At 43.9% G+C, this 25,989-nt stretch overlaps 2 protein-coding genes across 2 annotated transcripts in view; one reads left to right on the top strand and one right to left on the bottom strand.

The window, feature by feature from the left end:
* Positions 1-25,989, top strand: part of lrp1ab (low density lipoprotein receptor-related protein 1Ab) — a gene marked incomplete at its 3' end in the record, with an annotated part of 105,613 nt that overhangs the window by 56,885 nt on the left and 22,739 nt on the right. The window contains exons 24-59 of the mRNA XM_080015183.1: positions 65-262; positions 1,128-1,332; positions 2,846-3,010; positions 3,121-3,365; positions 4,316-4,447; positions 5,170-5,397; positions 5,801-5,975; positions 6,707-6,801; positions 6,955-7,104; positions 7,222-7,362; positions 7,790-7,918; positions 8,324-8,455; positions 8,542-8,676; positions 8,761-8,890; positions 9,387-9,513; positions 9,616-9,767; positions 9,853-9,977; positions 10,331-10,714; positions 15,423-15,612; positions 15,748-15,952; positions 16,046-16,238; positions 16,342-16,467; positions 16,578-16,706; positions 18,047-18,166; positions 18,285-18,398; positions 18,661-18,810; positions 19,296-19,418; positions 19,964-20,080; positions 20,176-20,304; positions 20,575-20,703; positions 22,106-22,246; positions 22,587-22,774; positions 23,920-24,103; positions 24,916-25,001; positions 25,091-25,210; positions 25,653-25,840. Of these exons, the coding sequence (XP_079871309.1) occupies positions 65-262; positions 1,128-1,332; positions 2,846-3,010; positions 3,121-3,365; positions 4,316-4,447; positions 5,170-5,397; positions 5,801-5,975; positions 6,707-6,801; positions 6,955-7,104; positions 7,222-7,362; positions 7,790-7,918; positions 8,324-8,455; positions 8,542-8,676; positions 8,761-8,890; positions 9,387-9,513; positions 9,616-9,767; positions 9,853-9,977; positions 10,331-10,714; positions 15,423-15,612; positions 15,748-15,952; positions 16,046-16,238; positions 16,342-16,467; positions 16,578-16,706; positions 18,047-18,166; positions 18,285-18,398; positions 18,661-18,810; positions 19,296-19,418; positions 19,964-20,080; positions 20,176-20,304; positions 20,575-20,703; positions 22,106-22,246; positions 22,587-22,774; positions 23,920-24,103; positions 24,916-25,001; positions 25,091-25,210; positions 25,653-25,840 (5,680 nt within the window). The remainder of the gene's footprint in view (positions 1-64; positions 263-1,127; positions 1,333-2,845; positions 3,011-3,120; positions 3,366-4,315; positions 4,448-5,169; positions 5,398-5,800; positions 5,976-6,706; positions 6,802-6,954; positions 7,105-7,221; positions 7,363-7,789; positions 7,919-8,323; positions 8,456-8,541; positions 8,677-8,760; positions 8,891-9,386; positions 9,514-9,615; positions 9,768-9,852; positions 9,978-10,330; positions 10,715-15,422; positions 15,613-15,747; positions 15,953-16,045; positions 16,239-16,341; positions 16,468-16,577; positions 16,707-18,046; positions 18,167-18,284; positions 18,399-18,660; positions 18,811-19,295; positions 19,419-19,963; positions 20,081-20,175; positions 20,305-20,574; positions 20,704-22,105; positions 22,247-22,586; positions 22,775-23,919; positions 24,104-24,915; positions 25,002-25,090; positions 25,211-25,652; positions 25,841-25,989) is intronic.
* On the bottom strand, positions 12,016-13,050 carry LOC307240625 (galanin receptor type 1; the record flags this gene model as incomplete). The annotated part of the gene is made up of 1 exon (XM_080014464.1): positions 12,016-13,050. One exon carries the CDS (start codon positions 13,048-13,050, stop codon positions 12,016-12,018), a length of 1,035 nt encoding a protein of 344 aa, XP_079870590.1.

Below are 25,989 nucleotides of genomic sequence, written 5' to 3'. Positions count from 1 at the left end.
ACTTCTCTTCATCTACTGTAATCTCATTGTCCTTCATTATTTTTATTCATCTGTCCATCTTCAGATCCCTTCAAGCCCTTTATCATCTTCTCCAACCGCCACGAGATTCGGAGGATTGACCTCCACAAGGGGGAGTTCAGCGTCCTGGTGCCAGGACTGAGGAACACCATCGCTCTTGACTTCCACCTCAACCAGAGCACCCTGTACTGGACCGACGTGGTGGAGGACAAGATCTACCGCGGGAAGCTCTCGGAAAACGGAGGTGGGACGCTGAACTGTAATACAATAAACTATATTAAATAGGAACATTAGAGTGGTAATCCGTGAGCTCATTTTCCTGAAACAAATCCAATGTTTCATATTTTTCACATCTGGAACTTAAAAAACAGCCATTCAATGTATTTGCATCATGCGTGCGCTCCTCTATATGCTGTTTGCCATTGTTGGCGGCGGGGTCCGCCACGACCACGATGTGAAAGGCGGCCGTGATCGGTTTTAACAATTTGATAAACCAGCGTAGCATTGCTCTGCTCGGTGAACTGTAGATATGGATGAAGATTGACAAAAAAATATTAATGGAAAAGAATATCCCTGCAAAAACAATATATCCAATAAATATCCCTACCTCCTCAATTAATCACTCAGTAGAAGGAAAACTGTGGAGAAAAGAATGTGATCGTCTGGTCCTCCTCAGTCTTGAAGTAACTTTGTTTCTGGGAAATGGAGGGTGGGGGTGGGGGGGGGGCGGAGACAGAGGGGAGATAATGGGGGAGACATTCTTGTTTTCCTAGAAGTGAGACGATGGGGTTTCGATGAAAACCCCTTTTCTGCAAGCTGCAGCAGAGCGTGCAGTCCTCTGACTGGTTCCATAACAATGAAGAATTCTCTCAACAATTGTGTGATTGTTTTGGTTTGCTGCGATGAAACATGTGCTTGGCTCGCTGGGGTTTTGGAAATGTGTCCACTCTGGTCAAAGTGACCCAAGTCATTGGAAACCAGCTGTTGTGAGTTATTCTCGTCAGCACTTTGCAAATACAGCTCAGTTTGCAACCGCTCTAATGCTTTCCCCCCCAAAAAAATCCATCAAATGAAAACCATCCAAGCTTGTTTTCCTGTGGTTTCCCCAGCTCTAACCAGCTTCGAGGTGGTGATCCAGTATGGGCTGGCCACCCCCGAGGGCCTGGCCGTGGACTGGATCGCCGGGAACATCTACTGGGTGGAGAGCAACCTGGACCAGATCGAAGTGGCCAAGCTGGACGGCACCATGAGGACCACCCTGCTGGCCGGGGACGTGGAGCACCCCCGGGCCATTGCCCTGGACCCCCGCGACGGGTAGGAACCACACATCTGGAGAGACTCTCTAGAATCAGGGCTCAGCCCGATTTTTCAATATGTTACCAGTTCTGGGGACAGACAAATTAAACAGCACCTGTGAAACAAAGAAAAAGAAAATGCAAAACCATTGATCATTAATTTACAAAACGGCTTACAAGTGATCCACTCCAGTTTTTGGGGGCAAATTCCCCTTGGGCCTAATCTAGATAATCCCCTCTGCAGCCTTGCATTGATCACAGTCAGAACACTGTCAGTATGCAGTATGCTCTGTGTTAAATTGGTTTCAATCGTCTGGTCTGAATCTGGGTAAAATAGACAAAAAGCAAATTTCCCTTTAAAATTAGCTATTACTATTCTCTCAGGCTTTGTCTTTTTAAACGTATGCTGCTTCTGCGTAACCACAGTCCGTTTTGAACCTTCCCATTTGTTCAAAGGGCCGGTCCACATCTTCTATCAGTTCCTATCAGGCCATTTATCAGTATCTGTACCAGTGTTTCCGTTATCCGGTTATTGCCAGTTTTTGACCGGGAAAATCTGTTTAAGTCCGACATATTAAAATCTCTCCGGTCATAATGTCCAGTGAAAATAATTCCCTCCAAGCACAATTTGAATTAGTGCTGGGTGGATCATTCAGATAAAGTCTGCAGATCTGTTCGGCAAGTTTCAACGGGAAACCAATCAGTTTGGACGATCTAAAGCTGATCTGCAAGCTTCACCTCTGACCAAACCCGTTTGTCGATGTAGAACTAAGCCCCGCCCCCTCCCCGAGGAAAAGTTGCGCTTATAAACACGATAGACACACACTGAGTGACAAAACAAACATTCATTGCTTAAAATATGTAGACGGCATGTCCCAATAAAGATGGACAACACCCCAAACCTTATTATTTATTTAGACTTACTCGCCAAATTTATTTTGTTTTTGATTTGATCAAAATGGAATTTTGGTGAAATGTTAAATAAAAAATTATTTGATTTCAAGTAGTAACATTCGTAATTTTTATTTATTTATTTTTCAAATGGCTTAACTGATAGGGCTTATTTTATTTTAAATATTGAATTAAAAAATATTATACATCTACATGCCTTGATGATGTCATTCTCTATATAGCCCCCCTATCAATTGTTTTTAAGCTTTCCCATTTGTCCTGGAAATTGAAATCTTCCAGGAGACTTTGACTGGCACCAATTTTTTTTATAAGGGAAACTCTGATCTGTCGTGGTTTATAGGTTTTGTGAAGCAGTGAATGCCTAATGTACCTAAAATATTTGGGATGCGTCGGTTGGTGACTGGGCTAATTGGATTGATACAGTTAGCCAAGCGTTCGGGACAAACAGAATCCCAATAGGGCTAACTCCTCCAGAGAAGTGCAATTTGAAGGACAGACTTTCCAAGAACCAGAAGTCTGTCCTTTGTGTAGTTGCTGTTGATGAATGGCCCTTGATTAAATAACCTGTGTAAAATGACGTTCCTGTGAAATTTCATTCCTTCCTCTTTTGGGTTTCCCAGTATCCTGTTCTGGACGGACTGGGACGCCAGCCTTCCCCGGATCGAGGCGGCATCCATGAGTGGACACGGTAGGCGGACCATTCACCGGGAGACGGGCAGCGGCGGCTGGCCCAACGGCCTCACTGTGGACTACATGGAGAGACGCATCGTCTGGATCGACGCCAGGTCTGGCTTTCTCTCCGCCTCTCTCTGTTTTTGTCACTAGAGGTGTGTTATCCAAACATGGAGTCGTGAGTGGATAGAGGCATGGATAAACCCGACTTTATTCTCTCTAGGTCGGACGCCATCTACTCAGCGCTGTACGACGGCTCGGGTCTGATCGAGGTTCTGCGGGGCCACGAGTACCTGTCCCACCCCTTCGCCGTCACCATGTACGGGGGCGAGGTGTACTGGACCGACTGGAGAACCAACACCCTGGCCAAGGCCAACAAGTGGACCGGGAACAACGTGACCGTGGTCCAGCGGACCAACACCCAGCCCTTCGACCTGCAGGTCTACCACCCGTCCAGACAACCCCAGGGTAGGAGACACAGCAGAAACATCCACAAGATCCAGAATCTTCACAGAAACTCTTAGATCCAGGACCTTCACAGAAACAACTAGATCCAGATCCAGAACCTTCACAGAAACAACTAGATCCAGAACCTTCACAGAAACTCTTAGATCCAGGACCTCTCGTATTATCTATTCAAACCGGCAGAGATTTGGACATTCACCCATTCCCACATCATCACAAGTGTATCTGTCAAGATGTCTCCAGAGGTGGCCTAAACGACTGTCACAACTGTTTCACGTTGTAATGTCGACTTGATGGTTTCGTGGCCGCCAGCAATTTGGGTGATGGGAGGTTTGGAAAACGCAACGGTCTCCTGTGGTTTTGATTGATCACTGTGACAAGTTTCCCTGACATTGATGGATGCCAAGCTGGATGTGGCCTGTAAGTCCAGCCTCTTGCTTATCCTCTCACTTCTCCTTAAGTGGCTTTTTACGAGAGGTCCAAAAGATCCAGTGAAAAATATAAAATAACCAAGGTTCTGGTGATTTCTTGAAACGAAATAGGAGAAACATATAAGACAAGATCACAATTAATGAATGCCCTAGGGGGAAAATCCAGAAACGATCCCATAGTTCTGTACAAAACTCAAAGTAGCATAAACTAACCTGAAAGTAATAAACAGACTGAACCAAACAAAACTACTAAACTCATTTAACAATAACTTGACTAGTAAAGAAAGCTTAAAATAATTAATAATATAATTGTATTTTAAAAAATAATAATAATAAAATGGCTTGCCGCAAGCTGCTGCAGAAGGCAGCCACTTGGTTCCAATCCAAGCAGTATTGTTTTCATATTTATAAGTAATTCTTTCTGTGTTTTTTTTTTTATTTTTTTTTATTTTTTATTGTTTTTAATGTGCTTTTCTTTTTATATAAAGGAAAATGTATTTGAAGATTGTCTATTTATTCCAGCTCCCAACCCGTGTGCCACCAGCGACGGGGAGAGTCCCTGCTCCCACCTGTGTCTGATCAACTTCAACCAGACCTTCTCCTGCTCCTGCCCTCACCTCATGAAGCTGCAAGCCGATAAACGCACCTGCAAAGGTATCTGCGGTTAATGAGGATATATGGGAATGCACTTAGAGCGATCCACTGCTTTTTAAGTGGAGGGACGAACGCCGTCTTTCCTGGAATAGATTGAGGACTTGTCGTGTGTCATGAATGGAAAAGTGGCTACTTCTCATCGGAGACTTTAATTTACGTTTCCGTTCCTTGGCATCAGAAAATCGACTTGTGCCATTTGTTTCTTCCCATTTTCATGAGTAGTTTCTTCGAAGATATCGGTTAATAGCTTTATCAGAAATTACAATTTAAAAACATTTTATTTGAAAAATCCTTTTGTCTTTTTCTGTTTGAGGGAGTGATGGATCTTAAATTTATTACAAACTAAGCCCTTTTTTAGATCCAACAATGACTCATTGAGATTGGCCTTGAAAGATATTGATGACTCAATTAATCAGAAGTGGAAAAAACAAAACCCTTTTTTTGTCTGGAGGGTGGATATCAAGTTCATTACAGACTTTAAGATCCAGGAATGGCTCATAACAATGCGATTTGCCTTGATTTAAAGCAGCATTCAACTAGTGGAGAATGGAGTAAATAAAGAAAATGAAAAGTCCAGAGAAGTTCCTAGAAAATCCTATTTATTTTTTTACTTTGTTTCATCTCATTTTCATATATATATTTTTTAAGATATCGATTAATCAAAAAAGGAAATTCTTATCCAAAGGATAGCAAAAAAACAGTTATTTTCTTTTCCATCCCAGAATCCCGTAAGTTCCTGCTGTACGCCCGTCAGATCGAGATTCGCGGCGTGGACATCGACAACCCCTACTTCAACTACATCATCTCCTTCACCGTGCCTGACATCGACAACGTGACGGTGGTGGACTTTGACGCTGTGGAGCACCGCATCTACTGGTCCGATGTACGCACCCAGACCATCAAGAGGGCCTTCATCAACGGCACCGGGGTGGAGACGGTGGTGTCCGCCGGTGAGGACATTTAGCATGTATTTATTTAAATATAATATATTTAATGTGGTTTTTATCAGAATCAGAATGAGTTAACTGCAATAATGCAAGCAAAAATACAGACCACAAAATGCAAAATATATTAAAATATACACAGAATATGCTAAATGTGATATTAGTGAGATTGAATTATGAGATATTAGTCTAATTCTGACGAATTACAGTGTTATTAGTCCAAATTATTACATTGCATTAGTACAGAACATTGTTTTAGTCTAAATGCAAAGCCATCAATCTGAAAAGGGAGAATTTTTTTTCCCCAGTGTGGTTTAAGAATTCAACATATTAACCTAGCAGAAGTGATCATCGCGAATGTTGGAGTATTTACTAAAATATAACCTCCTCTGTCCTCCATTTTGCCCAGACCTGCCCAACGCCCACGGCCTGGCGGTGGACTGGGTGTCCAGGAACCTGTTCTGGACCAGCTACGACGCCAACAAGAAGCAGATCAACGTGGCCCGACTGGACGGATCCTTCAAGAACGCAGTCATTCATGGCCTGGACAAACCCCACTGTCTGGTCCTGCACCCGCTGCTGGGGTGAGCTGCTTTAGAATTCATTCGTTCAAAGGCTTCTCCTCTCCCGGACCTGCTCCGTGTTCTCCTTTGGTTTGCACCCAATTAGGTGATAACCTCTGGCCTGTGACGACCCATGGGGTAGAAGCAGATTTTTCTCATGCCACTTAAAGAAAATAAATAAATAAATCATGGAAATTTGCACTTGTGTTGCAAGATCATAATTGCAAGGCTGTACTGAATCATCTCACTCATCAGTTCCAGCTGGAATACCAACAATTTTCACTCTGAAGTGAGAGCAGGTAGTAGTGATGAAAGGTTTAGGGTTTTTTGAGATTCGGTTCTGTAAAAAGAGTCGTTCCATTTTCCGGCTCTTGGTATCGTTGGGTCCAGTTGGTGTGACGCACGCTGAGCGAGGGCGGGCGTCTTGGGGGATGAACGACAGTCAGAGGACTCGGTTCAGCACTTGAGTTTTGAATGGAATTCTCCCAAGAATCATTTACTTCTATCAAATGTATTATTTTGGGTGAACTTGGTTTGCCGGAGAGTCATGTAGTCACATTAGTAGGCCATAATAACAGGCACGGTTCTCCATGTTTGTCATGTTTTTAGTGGTCTTCGTCACAGATAGTGGTTTGCTGTGGGATTATTTCATTATAAGAAGTGTGTCATGGTGGAAAGATGGTTGGGAAACACCGCCCTCATCTGTAATGTTTATGCTATTTATACCAATTATGGCATTTATTTGTCTCCAGGAAGCTCTACTGGACGGATGGAGACAACATCAGCATGGCCAACATGGACGGCAGCAACCGTACAACCCTGTTCACCAACCAGAAAGGACCAGTAGGTGAGTGGACCTGAACCCACCCCCACTCCCTCCATTGTGGAAACTAAATCAAAATACAGAACATCTATTCTAAGATAAGAAAGTGTTGGAGAACGGTGACGGATGTCGTCCGGCTGTAATTATCTCTCTCCTTATCTCGCCTTCCTCCTCCAGGCCTTTCCATCGACTACGAAAACAAGCGGCTGTTCTGGATCAGCTCAGGGAACAGCACGGTCAGCTCCTGCAACTTGAACGGGTCCGGGCTGGAGATTCTGGACGGGCTGAAGGGCAAGCTCAGCAAGGCCACGGCGCTCGCCATCATGGGTGAGGAGGAGGAGGAGGAGGAGGAGGAGGAGGAGGAGAAGTGAAGATGAGTTCCTAATTTCTGGCGCTGAAGATAGGAGTTTAAACCCCATTTTGCCCTTGCTCCCCGGGCTTCAGGCGACAAGCTGTGGTGGGCCGACCAGGGAACGGACCAGATCGGAACCTGCGACAAGAAGGACGGAGGCAACTGGAAGATACTGCGCAACAACACATCCCCCATGATGCACATGAGGATCTATGACGAGGACATACAGAAAGGTGGGAAATCTGCTGGTAGATAGAGAGATAGATCGATTGATGGATAGATAAATTGCAATTATATATCAGCTCTCATTGAAAACAATGGGAATAATATTGAAGTAATTAATTAAGGTAGATTAATAAATAATAAAAAAGATAATTAAGATAGAGCAGAATTGGCATATGCAATAAACCCATACATTTACGAAACAAATTACAAAAACAAATTTGACAATATACAACAAACCTAAAAAATCACGTCCAACCAGAAAAATGTGGCCTAAAAATGAACAATAAACAATAAATTAAACCCCAAAAGTAACAATGCAAATAAACCATAATCTGATCTTTCATAATATACATTAAACGACGTTATACACTGAACCTTAAAACAATACAAATATTTTCTTCCCCTCTAATATCTTCTCTTTTTTCCCCTCTGTAGCCGGCATCAACCTGTGCAGCAACAACAATGGCGACTGCTCCCAGCTCTGTCTTCCCACCTCCCCCACCACCAGAGCCTGCATGTGCACGGCCGGGTACAGCCTCAAGACGGGACAGCAGTCCTGCGAAGGTAAAACACCCATGCGTGTACCTGAAAATGTTTCAAATCTCTCGAAAGAAAAAGTAAATTATGGAAATAAGCTCTCGTGTTACAAGATCCAAATTGCGAGGCTGGGCAAATTATCTAATTCATCAGTTCCAGCCAGAAATACCAATTAGATATTCTCTATACTCTGAGTTGTGAATGCAGTTCTCCAAAGAATAATTTAATTCTCTGAGTTCCCTAACCTCTAAGTATTCATTTTAGTGGAATTCCAGTGACTTTTAATATGAATTATGCCAAATGCTTTGGCTGTTTTTTTTGGACTTGGTCTTCAATGTAGTCCTCAGTAATTATTTTCAGTTTACGAGTCAGTGACTCCCGACTCCAGCGTCATTTCACAAATGGTTCAACTCAAACTGTGTCTCCTGGCAGGAATGGGCTCTTTCCTGCTCTACTCCGTGCACGAGGGGATCAGAGGAATCCCTCTGGACCCGGCGGACAAGTCAGACGCCCTGGTTCCTGTTTCTGGAACCTCTCTGGCCGTTGGCATCGACTTCCACGCCGGTGAGTGGCCTGAATGGCTGTTTAGGGCATGTTTTTTATTCTGTTTCAGCACTTTTTCCTATGGTTTTGACTCTCCTGCTTTCCAGACAACGACACTATCTACTGGGTGGACATGGGGCTGAGCACTATCAGCCGGGCCAAGCGAGACCAGACCTGGAGAGAAGACGTGGTCACCAACGGCATCGGCCGGGTGGAGGGCATCACCGTGGACTGGATTGCAGGTATGGACGGAGGCCGTTCTACTCTTGTAATCATCGTACCACTCCAAACGTGCATGTATTACGTCTATCGTCCTTGTTTTCCAGGAAACATCTACTGGACGGACCAGGGCTTCGATGTGATCGAGGTGGCCCGGCTGAACGGTTCCTTCCGCTACGTGGTCATTTCTCAGGGTCTGGACAAGCCCCGGGCCATCACCGTCCATCCAGTGAAAGGGTACCCATCTCAGCCCAGGGCTGACTTCTCAATGCCATAGCATTACTTATACCTACTCATTCAGAGTTACCAATGCCCTTATTAGTTATTCATTCTGTACAGAATATCATCTATATTTACATTTTATACCCACAGCTAATACTAGTAACCATTCTGCATTTCAACCCCCTTCTATAGCCTTTTAGCTTATCCTGTGCATATTATCGCATTTTGTACATTCTCTTTTCCTTGTTTTTTGTTTGACTATTATTCGTACATTTGACAATTTTTTCTTTTTTTTTTTTTTACTTTTTTTTGACTGATATGCTTTTTTATGCTTATTGTCTGTACAGCAACGCACCGGTCCTCACCACAACAAATTCCTTGTATATTAAAAAGTACTTAGTCGAATAAACCGATTCTGATCATGACTTGGATATGCTCTAGTTTGCTTTTAGAGGTTAATGCATGTCAGTTTACAGCAAAACATCTAAACCATCTCATCTTCTCCGCGCAGGTACCTGTTCTGGACAGAGTGGGGTCAGTACCCTCGTATCGAGCGCTCTCGGCTGGACGGCTCCCAGAGGCTGGTCATGGTCAACGCCAGCATCAGCTGGCCCAACGGCATCTCAATCGACTACCAGGTCTGAAATCTCATAATGACCCCAACCCCATCAGAACACTCCAGGAACCTTGACCCTTGAACCTTTTTCCTGGAGGAACTCACCTTTTTGTCGTTCCCTCAGGAGGGTCTCCTGTACTGGTGCGACGCCAGGACGGACAAGATCGAGCGCATCAACCTGGAGACCGGTGAGAATCGGGAGCTGGTGCTGGCCAACAACAACATGGACATGTTCGCCGTCTCCGTCTTTGAAGAGTACATCTACTGGAGCGACAGGTATATTGGTCTTTCCAACCATCTAAACATTTATGGTATTTAAGAAGGTTTACTGTTATAAATGTAAATTCCAACCTGTCTCCAGGACTCACGCCAACGGCTCCATCAAGCGAGGCAGCAAAGACAACGCGACCGACTCTGTTCAGCTGAGAACTGGCATCGGCGTCCAACTCAAAGACATCAAGGTCTTCAACAGAGCCAGGCAGCAAGGTAGTGCACAGGCTACACGGATAGGACACACATTCGCATTTCTTTCTTGTTTATTGTTAATCTTAGGATTTTTTTGTTATTGTTTTATTTATATTGTTAATCTTTGTGTCTTGTGTATTACACTTTTTCCCTGTTTATTTTTACGTTTATTTTGTGTTATGTTATGCCTTATTTTTATTGTTTATTGTAACATTTTAGGATTATTGGATATTGCCAATTTTTCCATTATTATTTTTCTATCAATTTTTTTTCTATCGCTTTATTGTTATTGCCTATTTTTGATGTGAGCTGCTATAACAATGCAATTTCCCTCCATTTTTCAATCTGTCCCTCCATCGATCTGTCTCCTGCAGGGACCAACGTATGTAAGAAGAACAATGGCGGCTGCGAGCAGCTATGTCTTTACCGCGGCGGCACCGAGCGTACGTGCGCCTGCGCGCACGGAATGCTCGCGGAGGACAACCGCGGTTGCCGTGACTACGACGGCTACCTGCTGTACTCAGAGCGCACAATCCTAAAGAGCGTCCACCTGTCGGATGAGACCAACCTCAATGCGCCCATCAAGCCCTTTGAGGACCCTGACCACATGAAGAACGTCATCGCGCTCAGTTTCGACCACCACGGCGGTGGCGGCGGTGGGGGGAAGGGCACCAACCGCATCTTCTTCAGCGACATCCACTTTGGCAACATCCAGCAGATCAACGACGACGGCACTGACCGCAAGATCCTGGTGGACAGTGAGTAATTTATGAGTAATATATGATTTATTAGAAAAAATGTAGTACCAACTAGTCACCTCATGGAGTTCCAGGAAGTCTTTCACTACACTATGCATTCAGGTCTCCACATGGATGTCCAGGAAGTCTTTCTTTACACTTGGGGTTCAGGTCTCATGGAACTAGAGGAAGTCGTTATCTACAGCAAGGGGGTTCTGGATCCCGATTTGTCCATAGCCATTACATCACAAATATAATTTACGATCAGATAAGACTTCATTAATCCTCTGTTGGGGGAAATTTGGGCTCTGCAGTAGCTCTGTGGGCAACACGAAGGAAAAAGTAACAGTATATATGCTAGTAAAATAATGTTTATGTAAAAAGTAATACAAGAGTTTTTCTCTAAGATTTGAACCATTCTGATTGATTAAAAAAAAGAAAAGAAATGAAGGCAAAGTGAGATAAGGGGTAAAAATCCATAGAATAAAAAACACTGAAACAGCAACTAATTTCCTGAGTTTCCAAAATACTGTTTTATCTAGACTCCCAATAAAATGCAAATTGGCCTCATAGGACAAAAACATCTACAACATTACAGGTTAACCACTGAATCACTTTGACAAAGTGGACATAGGTATGCATACATTTGGAGTCTACTCGAAATGGACCCCAAAACCCAGGTTTTGGACTAAGGCCCACCAGTTGAGAACCAAACTTAATGGATCAGAGTTAGTTCCTTATTGCATACGACAGCTGTAGCGTCACCCTAAAGTGGCGTCTACCTCAGCTGTGTTGACTGACTTACTGTATGTTATCCAGTAATAATTGACAGTTTAAATAGCCAAACCCTAAAGCAGATTGTGAGCACAAAAAGCCCCAAAGTGCACCATGGCAGTGAAAACACAGCTCCCTCAAGAGCAAAGTCTGCATTTTTTCTTTTCCCAGTAATTTCCAATGAAGTGCCTTTTATGCTGCTCTCATTTATGATTCAGGGAGCAGGTTCTCGAACACCTTCTCTACAAAATCCCATTTTAAAAAGCACAGAACCTTTCTTTGTTCCAATATTTAATTCATCATCAAATGTTTTATAGACCAGACATGGAAACAAGGTGAGCTGTTATGAAACATTGAGATAAACTTCAATAACAGCTGCAAGTAGTAGTACCCCCCACTAACAACTTCTCTATTTTTTTTTATTTTATTTATTTTTTTTTTAATCTCATATAACATTAATTTGTTCTTCCTGTGAAGAAAAGACATCACACACAGAGCGGGAGAGGGATTTAGCTCCTGGCACAGCAAAGTAGCTGAGTTGGCGGTTCCTAGAGTCCTCTCTCAGAGGTTGTGTCCAGCTCAAAGGGCCGCACCACGTCCCTACTGAGGACATGAGGACAACCAGTCAAGCAGCTCCTACACTCCTCCCACCTCCCCCTCCCCAGCGCGAGTAAGTCCCGTCTGAACCTCTGGGACATGAACACGTAGAGAACAGGGTTGGCCACCGCTGCGGAGGACGCCAGCAGTCTGGACAGGATGGCGATGCAGCGGTAGCCAGGCATGCCCGTGATGGTTCCTCCGACGAAGGAGAACATCAGGGCGTAGGAGGGCAGCCAGAGCAGGGTGAAGACCAGGACGAGGAGAGCCGAGGTCTGGGTGACCTGGCGCTGGTAGCGCTCCAGCTGGGGGGCGGTGCCCAACTGCCGGGCGTGGCGCAGGAAGCAGTAGATCTTGGCGTACATCAGCACGATGACCCCCAGGGGGAAGGCGAAGGCGAACAGGAAGAGGGCGATGCTGTAGACCACCTGGCTAAAATCGGACAGGAAGGCGAAGCAGTATATGGCGTTTGAAGCGGTCACGGTCCGGAAGGCGAACTGGGGTGCCGCCAGCGCTGTGGCGGGGATCCACAGCAGGGCCACTGTCAGCTTGATGTGGCGATGCATGCGTGAGCGGTAGGACCAGGTGGGGTGTACCACCGTCAGGTAGCGCGTCACGGCCAGTGCCGCCAAGGTATAGACCGACGCGGCCGAGCACGCCACGCTCAGGAAGCTGACGGCCTTGCACAGGAAGTTGCCGAAGGGCCAGAATCCCAGGGCGATGGCGGTGGTGTTGAAGGGCAAGCAGAGCAGTAGCAGCAGGTCGGCAACGCTCAGGGCCAGCAGCAGGGTGTCTGTGCTGTGGGGCGGCCGGCCATCCTTCCTCCTCCTACCCGCCAGGATGCTGATGACCAGGAATTGGCCCAGCAGGCCGGTCACCAGGATAAAGCCATCCAGGACGGGCACCAAGGCCTTGACCAGTCCTCCATCTGCCCTGTTTAGACCATGGGCACTCCAGTTCACATTCTGCCCCTCTAAGCTATCCATACCTACGCTGGAAAGGTCCTTTAGGCTTTAATCGAATGGCCTTTAGGGGTGAGGAATCACAGCTGGGTTGCCAACTGACAAGCTTCAGTTAAACAGACATTTTTCGCTATCTTGCTGCACTTTTTACTGACAACATTGAATTTAGTTTAAACTCCATTCAAGAATGAACTCTCATCCTTTTCCGCTGAATGTCCCTGACATCTATTGCAGTCACACATGGTAACATTTAAAGGACGTTTGTTCTTGTACAGATGTGCCAACTCTATTTGAAGTCCAACAGTCTGAAAATGTTGACGTGCACAGCGGACAATCTGCACATTTCTGATCAACGACATCCTCTGTTAATGAGAGAGACCAATTGTAAGCGCTTATAAAAGACCTAAATTAAGTTTATGACAGAAATCTAGTCATTTCTTTGAGCGACGTACTAAGGGAACATTTGTAATGCAACTTTTTCCACAAAATGTCATATTTTTATGAAATTTGGGAATGGTTACCTCAGCACCACAATCCTTTAGTGTTGCATCGTTCCTGCCTTCTGTTGGTATCACAGAGGTTTAGTCATAATCACGCTGTCACTCCACTGAGACAGCTGGCACTCGCATCATGACAGCAGTCTAATGAGTCAGTCTGTATCATCACGGTCTGTTACGTGTCTAATTAGAAGATTACAACATGGAACAGTTGGGGAGGAGCCAGTAAGAAACATTCCGGTCCCCAAAACACAAATTCAACATTAACTTCTCATTGATTTTTCAAAGTACTGTGTTCCCTGAGCCTTCCCTTAACTTGCCGTGCAGGGAGCCGACCTCACCGGCTGAAAAGGGGGAAATACATCCTTGAACGCTGGACACTCTTTGGCCACACCAGCGTTGTCCACTGTAATCCAAGGATGAGCCGCCGGGGTCAAAACCGTAGAAATGTCACTGCGGCGGTAACTCCGTGTTTGTATTGATTTCTGGAAACCAGGCAACGGAGGAGGAATTCATCCCGACGGCCACTGGAAGACACTCCGTATTAAAAGCAGTCGATGCTGATTCTAAGTGCCTTGCAGCGGCGGTGGCGCTTCCCGTCCTTTTTTACGAGCTCTCCAGAGGCTCAGCCGTGTGACCTACAGATTCCACAAGCTGAACAATAAACCTTCACCTGGATAGTTGACGACAAAATAAAAAAAAATAAAAAAAAATAGACAAAATGCACAAGGAAAAAAGATTATTTGTTACCAACTTTGAGTCAGAATACGGTGCTGCTCTCTCGGCTGTTGAAGGAATATTATGATGGCAAAGGTTGTCAGGAGGCACCCGGCACTGTTTGCATAGCGAGCAGGGGCTGAGCCCAACTAGGTCAATGGCGGGATTACCAAAAAGATTGTCTAAATGAACTCTGATTACCGAATACTGACTTGAACCCAGCCAATTTCGCCGAGCATTAAAACCATACCGTATTCCATCGATATCTTTTTATTGGCATTGTTGGAATGACAATTTCCTGATTGTCTTTTATTGTAATACATTTCCTGATTGCCTTTTAAGAATGATGCTCAACACAGAAGTGTCAATTATCTTTGCTTCAGTGTTATAGTCACCTGCAAAATGATTTTAACTACAATTGCATGATCCTCTCACTCATCCGTATGAAAGCCCCGTGAAAAGACAGTTATTGACCATTGGCCATGAACAAACACTGTGGCACCCAGGCTTTTATTGCTGTGCGACACAGATCATAAATGTGAATGGAGAGCGAGAGAAATGGACAGAAAGCTTTAAAACGACCGTACGGTCCGATGGTTTGCAACCCGTGCATCATGCTCTGTTTCATGCAACGTCTTCCGATTGAAAATAGAAGTTTGACCTCTGAAAAGGGGAAAGAATAATGCTGTGAAAGTCAAGGACGTTATTTGAGGAGTAGGGTAGAGCTCGGGCGAAAGGAGGAAAAAAGGACATGGTCGGGTTTCTCTGGTGCCCACGGCCGATTCCTTTGACCTTCTTTGGCCCCAAAGTTGACCGTCTTCTCCAGTGAAGGACTTCTTCTTCGTCCGAGAGAAGGATCAATGGAAACGTGGAGCCTCCAAAAGAAGCTGGACTATTCAGATTCTTAAGATTCTGTCCAGGAACCTAAATTTCCAAGTCCTAAAACTTCCACTTTCTTCTTTCCCACTTCCCAGTCCTTCTGTCCTCTCCAGCCTCACCAACCATAGTCACAGTTCTCCATCATCCAAGAACAGGGAAAACTCATCTCATGGATATTCTCCGGGCTTTTGTGTCCACTTATTATTTACTTACCTATGGTTTGTGTGTGTGTTCCAGCGGCCAAAATAGCACGGTCCATAGCGCCGCGATTTGTCACATACCCATTCCTGTTTTGCCCCGCAGATGTGGGGTCGGTGGAGGGTCTGTCATACCACCGTGGCTGGGACACACTCTACTGGACCAGCTACACCACGTCCACCATCACCCGTCACACCGTGGACCAGAGCCGCTCTCTGACCTACAACCGCAACACCGTCGTCACCATGTCTGGAGACGACCACCCCAGAGCCTTCGTGCTGGACGAGTGTCAGGAGTGAGTCATTGATACCGCGGAGTGTTATTCTCCATTTTACCCGGGCCCTGTTCCAAAGAGGTCTTTTTTGTTTTGGCTCAGCCGACCGTAGCTGTTGAGTCATTACAAATTATGATTCTCGTTCTGTTGTTCCAGTCTCATGTTCTGGACCAACTGGAACGAACAGTCTCCCAGTATCATGAGGGCTTCTCTGAACGGAGCCAACGTGCTGGTCATCATCGGCCGGGACATCAAAACCCCCAACGGCCTGGCCATAGACCACCGTGCCGAGAAGCTCTACTTCTCCGACGCAACGCTGGACAAAATTGAGCGCTGCGAGTACGACGGCAGCAACCGTTACGTGAGTCCATCACACCCCCCTCCCCCCCTTTCTTAAATTTTTCCCTGGCCCTGAATTATGTGGTGATATAGAAGTTCCATGATTCTACTTCAGGTGCTGTTGAAGAACGAGCCCGTCCATCCCTTCGGCCTGGCGGTGTACGGCGACTACATCTTCTGGACCGACTGGGTGAGGAGGGCGGTGCTCAGGGCCGACAAATACACCGGAGGGGACATGAAGGTGCTGCGAGCCGACATCCCCCAGCAACCCATGGGCATCGTCGCCGTGGCCAACGACACCAACAGCTGTGAGTACTTCAGCACAGTCACCAAGCGTGTACAGGCTGATTATAGAACAATGCCAACGGTAACCCTGCGGAACTAACTGTCCACGGTGACGCCCTCTCTCAGGTGAGTTCTCTCCTTGCCGAACAAACAACGGGGGTTGCCATGACCTGTGTCTGCCCACTTCCGATGGACGGGTCAACTGCAGTTGCCGTGGAGACCTGCGACTTCAGGAGGACAACACCTGTTCTGGTAAAATAGATAGATAGATAGTATTGATGAAAAGACTCCTTTCTTGCAGCTCGATCTGCTACACTCTTGGGGAAAAACAATGTGATATAGAACTCTTCGTGCCCCACCAGCTCTGAACATTTCCTGCGGCAGCGTGGACGACTTTGAGTGTGGAAACGGAGACTGTATCAACTACAGCTTCACCTGCGACGGCATGGCCCACTGCAAGGACAAGTCTGACGAGAAGCAGTCCTACTGCGGTGAGTCTACAACCAGAGGTTTAAAAAAAATAAATAAAATCAAGATCAACAATAAAATAATTGGTGGGTCGCCAATTTTTATTGTTCATTGCTCATTTTTGCTTTATTTTTCTGGTTCATTCTTTATTTTTAAGTTTATTTAAAAAGATATATATATTTTAGTTTTCTGTAGATTGTAAATTGTAAAAGCACATCAAAAATAAGGTGTGGGTTAACCCAGGGCTGCCCAATACGTCGATCCCGATCAACCGGTAGATCGCGAAGGTAGATCGCACACCATTACAAAAAATAAATAAATAAATAAATAAATAACTCTGCAAGGAAAAGACAAAACCGTGGTCAACATGATCAGTTCAGTTCAGTCGTGCAACTTCTGTCCTCAAAGCTGCAGCGCTATGATTTGGGGAACTTTCAAAACCTTGCATCAAAGCTGGAGACCCAAGGGAAGGCGGGCAGGGAGGGAGGGGAGGGGTGCGAGGAGCGCCCCGACAGTGCGCGCTACACAGAGCAGATTGAAAACCGTCTGTCAGACTTAGACAAACGGTTTCAAGGTGCTCTACTCAAGCCAATCGCTCCATTTATGTGCTTCCCATTTAGGGAAGATATTGAGGTTGATTCACTCGCATCAAAAATTGCAACAATGTTTCACCTGAACTCGTCTGCAGTGGAGGATGAGATGTTGACACTACAGGCTGACATTGAGCTCAAGTCCAGGGCTCATGGACCGTTTTGGATCTTACTCACAGAGGAAAATTACCCAAACATGAGGAAATGTGCTACCTCCTTGACTGCGTTATTCGGCTCTACTTATTTGTGTGAGTCAGCCTTTTCCCACATGAAGATTATTGAGTCGAAATACCGTTCCACCATGACTGATGATCATTTGGAAGCCTGCTTGAGGCTGGCTACCAGCAGCTACTGTCCAGGCTATGCACCCCTGGCCAGCTCCATTCAGTGCAAGTCATCAGAGTAAGGTAGTGACCAGAAATATATTTAATGCTATTGTGCCGTAAGGGTTCATGCAGGGATGCAAGGTACGCCAACATATATTGTATATATGAAGTATACTCAGTATATACATATGAATAAATATATTTAGCATTTTTTTAATGAAGATAGATCATTTTGACCTGGTCATTTTATAAGTAGCTCGCAAGCCGAAAAAGAGTGGGCACCCCTGGGTTAACCCAAACCTTATTTTTCAGTGCTTTGAAGTCAGTATGTCGTACAATAGGGAAATAGCAATCACTACATTGTACACATTAGGAAAATTAAGCAGCATAACATCGAGTTTAAACAACTTTCACAAATTCTTCTGTATTTTATTTGCTTTTCCTTAGCAAACCGCCTGTGTAAGAAAGGATACCGCCGCTGCATCAACGGGCGCTGCATCGGACACCAGTTCTGGTGCGACGGGACGGACGACTGCGGAGACCACTCCGACGAACTGCCCTGCAATAGTAAGAGATTAAGAGTTTTTTGGGAGGTTTTTTTTTTTTGTTTGTTTGTTTTGTTTTTTTGTCTGCACTCTTCAAGCTGGAATTGAATTAACCCAAAACGCCCTCCCCTCCCCTCCAGTGACGCTGTGCAAACCAGGAGAGTTCCAATGCAAAGACGGAAGCTGCATCTCCAACTTCAGCCGCTGCGACCAGGTCATCAACTGCGAGGACGCCAGCGACGAGATGAACTGCCGTAAGAAAACGCTCCGAGAAGCCATTAGGGAAGTTCATATCAAAATAAAGAATTACCATCTTGAGTGAAAAATTGGACTGGATATTGAAAGATATTCAAAGACCACATCAGTAACCTATGTCTCATCCTAACATCGCCAGGTGTCCTCTTGTTCTATGTTCTAATTTCAATTCATTAACATGGGAAAAGTGGATCGAAAATATAATTATTTATTATCATATATCTTAATATTATATATATATATTTTTTATATATCTCCCAGAGCCCACGGACTGCTCGCGGTTCTTCCGTCTGGGCGTGAAGGGCGCGTCCTTCCACAGCTGTGAGAAGACCACCCTGTGCTACCTGCCGTCCTGGGTCTGCGACAGGAACAACGACTGTGGAGACTTCTCCGACGAAAGGAACTGTCCAGGTCGCACATCTTAAATACCTACTGCTTGGGCTCCAGATGATCAAATACTGACTATTTCACCACAAACAATCCACTGTCCTTCTCCTTTTCCTTGGCACTGAGCCGGTTGCTCAGACAAAAAAAGCTATTTAGATGGAATGCAGTATAGAAACAAAGATAATATATACAAATATATATATATATATATATATATATATATAGAATGATCATAATTTTTCTGCCGAAGCCCTGCAATTACCAGGGAGAGTTTGCAGCCTGCCTTATTTAAACATAGAAATGAATTGCTAAATGAACATTAAGAGTTAATATAATGTCGGCAAGAGAAAATAAGTGTTGACTAATTCCTGTTTTTCCTTTCAGAAATGTACATTTATTATAAGAATTTGCCCAAAAATTATATATATATATATTTTTTTCTTTTTCCTTTAGTGGTTATTTCTTGCCTTTCTTATATACCTTTTTTTTTTATTTTTTTTATTCTGTAGATAAGAGGAAGCTGAAATGTCCGGTGAACTTCTTTGCGTGTCCGAGCGGCCGCTGCATCCCCATGAGCTGGACCTGCGACAAGGAGAACGACTGCGAGAACGGAGCCGACGAGACGCACTGCAGTGCGTACACATTTAATGAAGCTTTATTTTACTTTTTTTCCATCATCCAGCTTTTGCCTTCGTCTTCATCCATATCTTCATGTTCCTCCATATCAACAATGTAGTGACCACAGCAACATTACAGAAAGTGGCAACGCAATGATGACTGCAGCAGCAAAAACTATAGTGTAGTTTAGTTTATAGTAAAATACAGTAAATATCATATTGTAAATAAAGTGCCGGTTATGGAAGTGGAATTTGAATGTCCAAAGTACAATATAATATATATAAGTATAGTATAACAAAGTATAGTATTATATAATCCAAACTGTATTATAAATGTCCATGGGCAAAATATACTCCACAATTAGATATTATAATGTTAAGAGGATAATCCAGATTTATACTCCAAAATGGTATTAAAGTGTCCATGAGCATTATGACAGTATGACCCGAATTTATAATTCAAAATGGTGATTATATTACAAGTTGCAGACGAGAGACGTGTTTCATGATTTTAAACGGTTCCTAAAATGTAAAATCTCTCTCTTCGTTCCTCTCCGCAGACAAGTTCTGCACGTCTTCCCAGTTTGAGTGTGGCAACCACCGCTGCATCTCCAGCCACTGGGTCTGCGACGGCGCCGACGACTGCGGGGACGGAACCGATGAGGACAGCAAGTGCAGTGAGTGGTCCCCAAAAACCGTGTCCTCCCCCAAAACCATGTCCTGCCCTTGTTTGACTGTTGTATAACTCGTCTGTGTGCTACTTTTTCCCCAGAGTCGAAGACGTGCAGTCCGGAGGCCTTCCAGTGTCCCGGCTCCCACATGTGCGTCCCCCAGCGCTGGAAATGTGACGGAGACAAGGACTGTCCTGACGGAGCCGACGAGAGTGTCAAGGCTGGATGCCGTGAGTGGATGGATGGAGGGATGGATCGAACACCTAATTACTTATTTACTCATTGACTAAATTACTTACTTACTTAGTGACAAACCCAAATGTGAACAAGAAAATAACCTTAAAATAAACTACAGAAATGTGACAATATACAATAAACAAGAAAAATAAATAAAACCTTTGTATCAACAATCAATTCATATTCACTGTATATGAAGTTAATACCCTGTGTGCTTTCTTTTGGCATGGATAATAACTCCCGTCTTCCTCATGTTACTGCAGTGTACACCAACAGCTCGTGCGATGCAGGGAATGAGTTCATGTGTCAGAACCGTCAGTGCATCCCCAAACACTTTGTCTGTGACCACGACACGGACTGCTCCGACGGCTCAGACGAGTCCCCGGAGTGCGGTGAGAACAGATCTACTATTTGACAACATAACCAGTTTTTAATGTTACTCATGAGGGGAATTCATATTTAGATTTATTAAAAAAGGTCACACAAGCCACCACGCGCATACAGTATTTGCCCTGGCTTTGTGTTGTGAGTGATGCATGATTCGTGAACGATTCGTTTATGGCGAACACATTTTTTTTAATTACTTGTCCAGAGCCACTCCAGCAAAAGACTAAGGCGAATTCACAAAAAGATTGTGGCTGCTAATCCTGCTCAAATAACACACAAAACAACAGTCTAATTCACAAAGGACCCGCAAACTGTGAAATGCACCGCTAACTGCGCTGCCAGGCAAACCGCGTCTCGTGCGACAGTGCTACTTGCTCCGCTGCACGATCGTTGATATCATAATTATTATTACTGTAACGGCCAGGGTTGGCACTTCCTATAGGCGACATAGGCAGCCACTTTTGGCACCATCCCGAGGAGGGCGCGGAGAGGGAGCCCGTGCAACCGGTGCTGCTGCACCACGGCACGGCAGCATTGGGGCGCCCTTTATATGAGCTCCGCTATTTGTGCATCCAGGTGCCCCGTTTCTCCAAATAAAACAAAAGAGAAAAAAACTGTTTTATTTTATTCCGTTTCCTTATGGAACAAAACAAGCACCGTGCGTAATGGGCACAATGGGAATATATACATATTTTATTCATGTAATAAATGAACTGCGTGGAAAGAGTTTTATTATAGATTTACTATTTAAATGTTTTATAGTCACTTCACATAAACCTAGGAATGCTAAGTCAATTTTAACCCAAAAGTATAGCGTAAAGCAAAACTTTATGGGCGTGTTTGTGCTGTCATAGCATTAGACAATATCTTTTGAGACTCGGACGCTAAGACAGCACAGGTAGCGGGCACAATTCAGGCACAATTCATGCCACTATTAGCAAGTCCATTCTTTGTGAATTCGCCCCTGGATCTTCGAAACAAACAGAATATAATTACTGAGGGCTAAATTAAAGTCCCAAGCAAAAAAAAAAAGTCCAAGGCATTCACATAATTCATATTGAATGTGATTCAGATACAATAATTGGAAATAAATGCCCCGACACCCAGGGCTGTCTCAATCATGACATTTTAGTTGATGATTATGTGTCGTAAAAATAATTTTGCTAAACTTACTTGTTTTTTTCCCATTTTTACTGTTTGATCTGTACACTGATGATATGCTTATGATATTATTGAGTCACGGGCAACCGGAGTCAAATTCTTTGTATGTGTAATCATACTTGGCCAAGGCTGATTCGTTGCAACATTTCTAACATTGGCTTCAAAATGTGCTTTAAATTCCGATGGAAACATACAATTGTAGAATCTAATTATTTCACAAAAAATGTTATAATTATTTCACTGTAGAATACCCAACGTGCGGCCCTGAGGAGTTCCGCTGCGCTACTGGCCGCTGTCTGAACCAGAAGAGCTGGGAGTGCGACGGAGAGTTCGACTGCCAGGATCGTTCTGATGAAGCGCCCAAAAACCCCCGATGCACCAACTCAGGTATTATAATGAATAATATTAAAATCAAGCACTGACTCAGGTATTGCAATAAATAATATTATAATCCACCATACATAACTTTCCTCTGTCTTTACTTATAATATTATTATTGTAGTCTTAATTATTATTTTTTTCTCTTTCATTTCCTGGGCTCTGATGTGGGAGTAAAATCTGTAAAAACGTATTGTCATTTATTGTATTTGATTTGTTCTGTTTACAGAATAAAAAAAATAAAAAAAATAAAAAATAATAATCTAACAGTAAGTTAACCAACGTTAAGAAACTTCCTCTGCCACAGTCAGATATGAGCTTACATCCCATTTGTCCTTTTGAATTGCAGAGCGCAAGTGTAACGACTCAGCGTTTTTGTGCCATAACGGGAAGTGTCTGAACGAAACGCTGCTCTGCGACCGAAACGACGACTGTGAGGACGGCTCCGACGAGCTCAACTGCTTCATCAACGAGTGTCTGAACAGCAAACTGAGCGGCTGCTCGCAGCTCTGCGACGACCTCAAGATCGGATTTAAGGTACGATATAATATAGAGGAAGACTATCCTGTAAACCCCAAAATGTCAGAAACATGTTTAACTGTGCTTATTATTTTTGCCTACTTATAGATAGTGATAGTGTTAGTGATCGGATCGATTCGTTCGTATTGAACAAATCTTTTAAAAGACTCAGCAGTTTGGAGTCACACTGGCGAGAGAATATTCGCCCCTGCAAACTGATATTAACTGAGGACTAAATTGAGTCCAAAAAAAAAAAAAAAAAAAACACAAGTTCAAGGTATTTGGCATAATTCCTGAACGTGACCGATTTCCATTTTCACAGTCCATCAAAATAAATATTTCTGACATCATTTAATTATTCTCATGGGAATTCAATTCACAACCTGGTGTCGAACGACTCTTCTGACCTTCATCCTTCAGGAAGTCCCCGCTCGTTCACCAGCTGAATCCAACGAACAAAATGTCTGGGGAAAAGAAAAATAAATTTTTTATATATATATATATATATATATATATATATATATATATATATATATATATATATATATATATATATATATATATATATATATATATATTTCTTTTTTTTTTTTTTTTTTTTTTTTTTAATTTTACCAAGTGACACGTTAAGAACCAAATCTCAACAAAGGGACGAACCTTAACAGATAGTTCTCACCTTCAGAGTGAAACCCCTTGGTATTCTGGCTGGAAGTGATGAATTAGATGAATGATTACAGCCTTGCAGTTTTGACCTTGCAACACAAGAACTAACAAGAGATAGAGTGGTTGATGGAGCGTGTCTTATCAATGGTGAGTTTAAGACTTTGTTGGAGGGGAAACTGTAGGGAGCGATGCCCCGGCCGGGTGATGTTACGTAAGACAATTAAATCCATGTTTTGGCTTTTTTTCTTTTTTCTTTCTTTCTTTCTTTTTTTATTTTTAATTTTTTTAGAAAGTAGGAACAGTCTGAACTCCCTGTGAACTCCTGGGGCTTCATTTGAAAATGACAGGAATCCTTGAGTAAACCACAGAGGTTAGAGCTTTGTGTCTGCAAATAGTGAGATAGATAAAAGTGTGTGTGTGTGTGTGTGTGTGTGTGTGTGTGTGTGTGTGTGCGTGGGCGTGTGTGCGCGTGTTGCACTCTGTTTTTCGGGCCCCTGCAGTGCCGCTGCCAGCCCGGGTTCCAGCTGAAGCGCGACGGGAAGACGTGTGTGGACGTGGACGAGTGCACAAGCAGCTACCCGTGCACGCAGCGCTGCATCAACACGCACGGCGGCTTCCACTGCCTCTGCGTGGACGGTTTCCAGGCCAGCCCCAACGACCCCACCATCTGCAAGTCCACCTCTGGTAGGATACACACACAGACATTTACTGTACATAGATACACACACATACATCTTTAGTTATGCTAGATTTTGAGTTACTGGACCTTCACAGTTACTGGATCTTCTCAGTTACTAGACCTTCACAGTTACTAGACCTTCTCAGTTTCTAGACCTTCACAGTTACTAGACCTTCACAGTTACTAGACCTTCACAGTTACTAGACCTTCACAGTTACTGTATCTTCTCAGTTACTAGACCTTCTCAGTTACTAGACTTTCACAGTTACTGGATCTTCTCAGTTACTAGACCTTCACAGTTACTAGACTTTCACAGTTACTGGATCTTCTCAGTTACTGGATCTTCTCAGTTACTAGACCTTCTCAGTTACTAGACCTTCTCAGTTACTAGACCTTCACAGTTACTAGACCTTCACAGTTACTGGACCTTCACAGTTGCTAGACCTTCACAGTTACTAGACCTTCACAGTTACTAGACCTTCACAGTTACTAGACCTTCACAGTTACTGGATCTTCTCAGTTACTAGACCTTCACAGTTACTAGACCTTCACAGTTACTGGATCTTCACAGTTACTGGATTTTCTCAGTTACTGGATCTTCTCAGTTACTAGACCTTCTCAGGTACTGGATCTTCTCAGTTACTAGATCTTCTCAGTTACTAGATCTCCTCAGTTACTGGACCTTCTTAGTTACTGGACCTTCTCTGTTATTCAACCCTTTGACTTACTCAAACACTTTTTGATGTGATTTATATTTAGCGTATTCATTATTTAAACCACGAGCAACAACAGTTTCTTGTCATCCGTCCCGCTGCAGAGGAGGAGCCCTACCTGATCTTTGCAAACCGCTATTACCTAAGAAAGCTGAACCTGGACGGCACCAACTACACGCTCATCAAACAGGTAGGAAAAGTGAAATTTTTAGTTTGGTTGTAAAGTGAAATAAATTTGAAACAGATTTTGTTTTACCTGCTTATCCTCTGTATTTCCAGGGCCTGAACAACGCGGTGGCCCTGGACTTCCACTACGCAGAGCAGATGATCTACTGGACGGACGTCACCACGCAGGGAAGCATGATCCGACGCATGCACATGAATGGAAGCAACGTCGAGGTAACTAGAGGCATTTTTTGTTGGAGTTGTAATCACCCATTTATACATCAAATAAACAATTTTTCAATAAAAATCTTTGAATTAAATGTTTCAGAATATAAATATTTATGAAGGAAAACGTTTATTTGTTTGTTTGTTTGTTTGTTTGTTTGTTTGTTTATTTTTATTTTTATTTATTTGCATCGGGGAATTTGTGTGTAGTACAAAGTGGTCACAACATTGAAACAGAATAAGAACAAGCTGACAGTAGCAAAGGAGCAACATCACCATTTCATAGAAGAAGTACAAGAAATAGGATATATAGAATCATGATATCATACAGAACTAAATAAATAACTTATGTTTGTTTCTGCCAGCAGAGGGCAGTGTTGAGCCAGCAGTCTGTGGTTCGCCGATTGCCACGTTCTCACAGTATCAGTAACTCTGTGGTGATTTTGGGCAGGTTTTGCACCGGACCTCCCTGAGCAACCCTGATGGCCTGGCGGTGGACTGGGTAGGGGGCAACCTGTACTGGTGCGACAAGGGGCGGGACACCATCGAGGTGTCCAAGCTGGACGGGGCGTACCGCACCGTCCTGGTCAACAGTGGACTGAGGGAACCCCGGGCCGTGGCCGTGGACGTGCGCTACGGGTGGGTAGTGTAGCAATACTGTGTTGCATTGTGTAGTGGGAAATATTGACAATGCACTGGACTTAAGAGAATTTTTTTGTAGTAGCACAAGGGTGGAAGTACCTCAGAAGGTCGAAGTTCTCCAGTTGTTGGTGGAATATTTGGTTTGA

Source organism: Zeus faber (assembly GCF_960531495.2).
Source record: "Zeus faber genome assembly, chromosome: 15".
Classification (NCBI taxonomy): Eukaryota; Metazoa; Chordata; class Actinopteri; order Zeiformes; family Zeidae; genus Zeus; species Zeus faber.
Note: the sequence above shows the minus strand (reverse complement) of the source record. Positions and strands in the feature narration are given on the sequence as shown.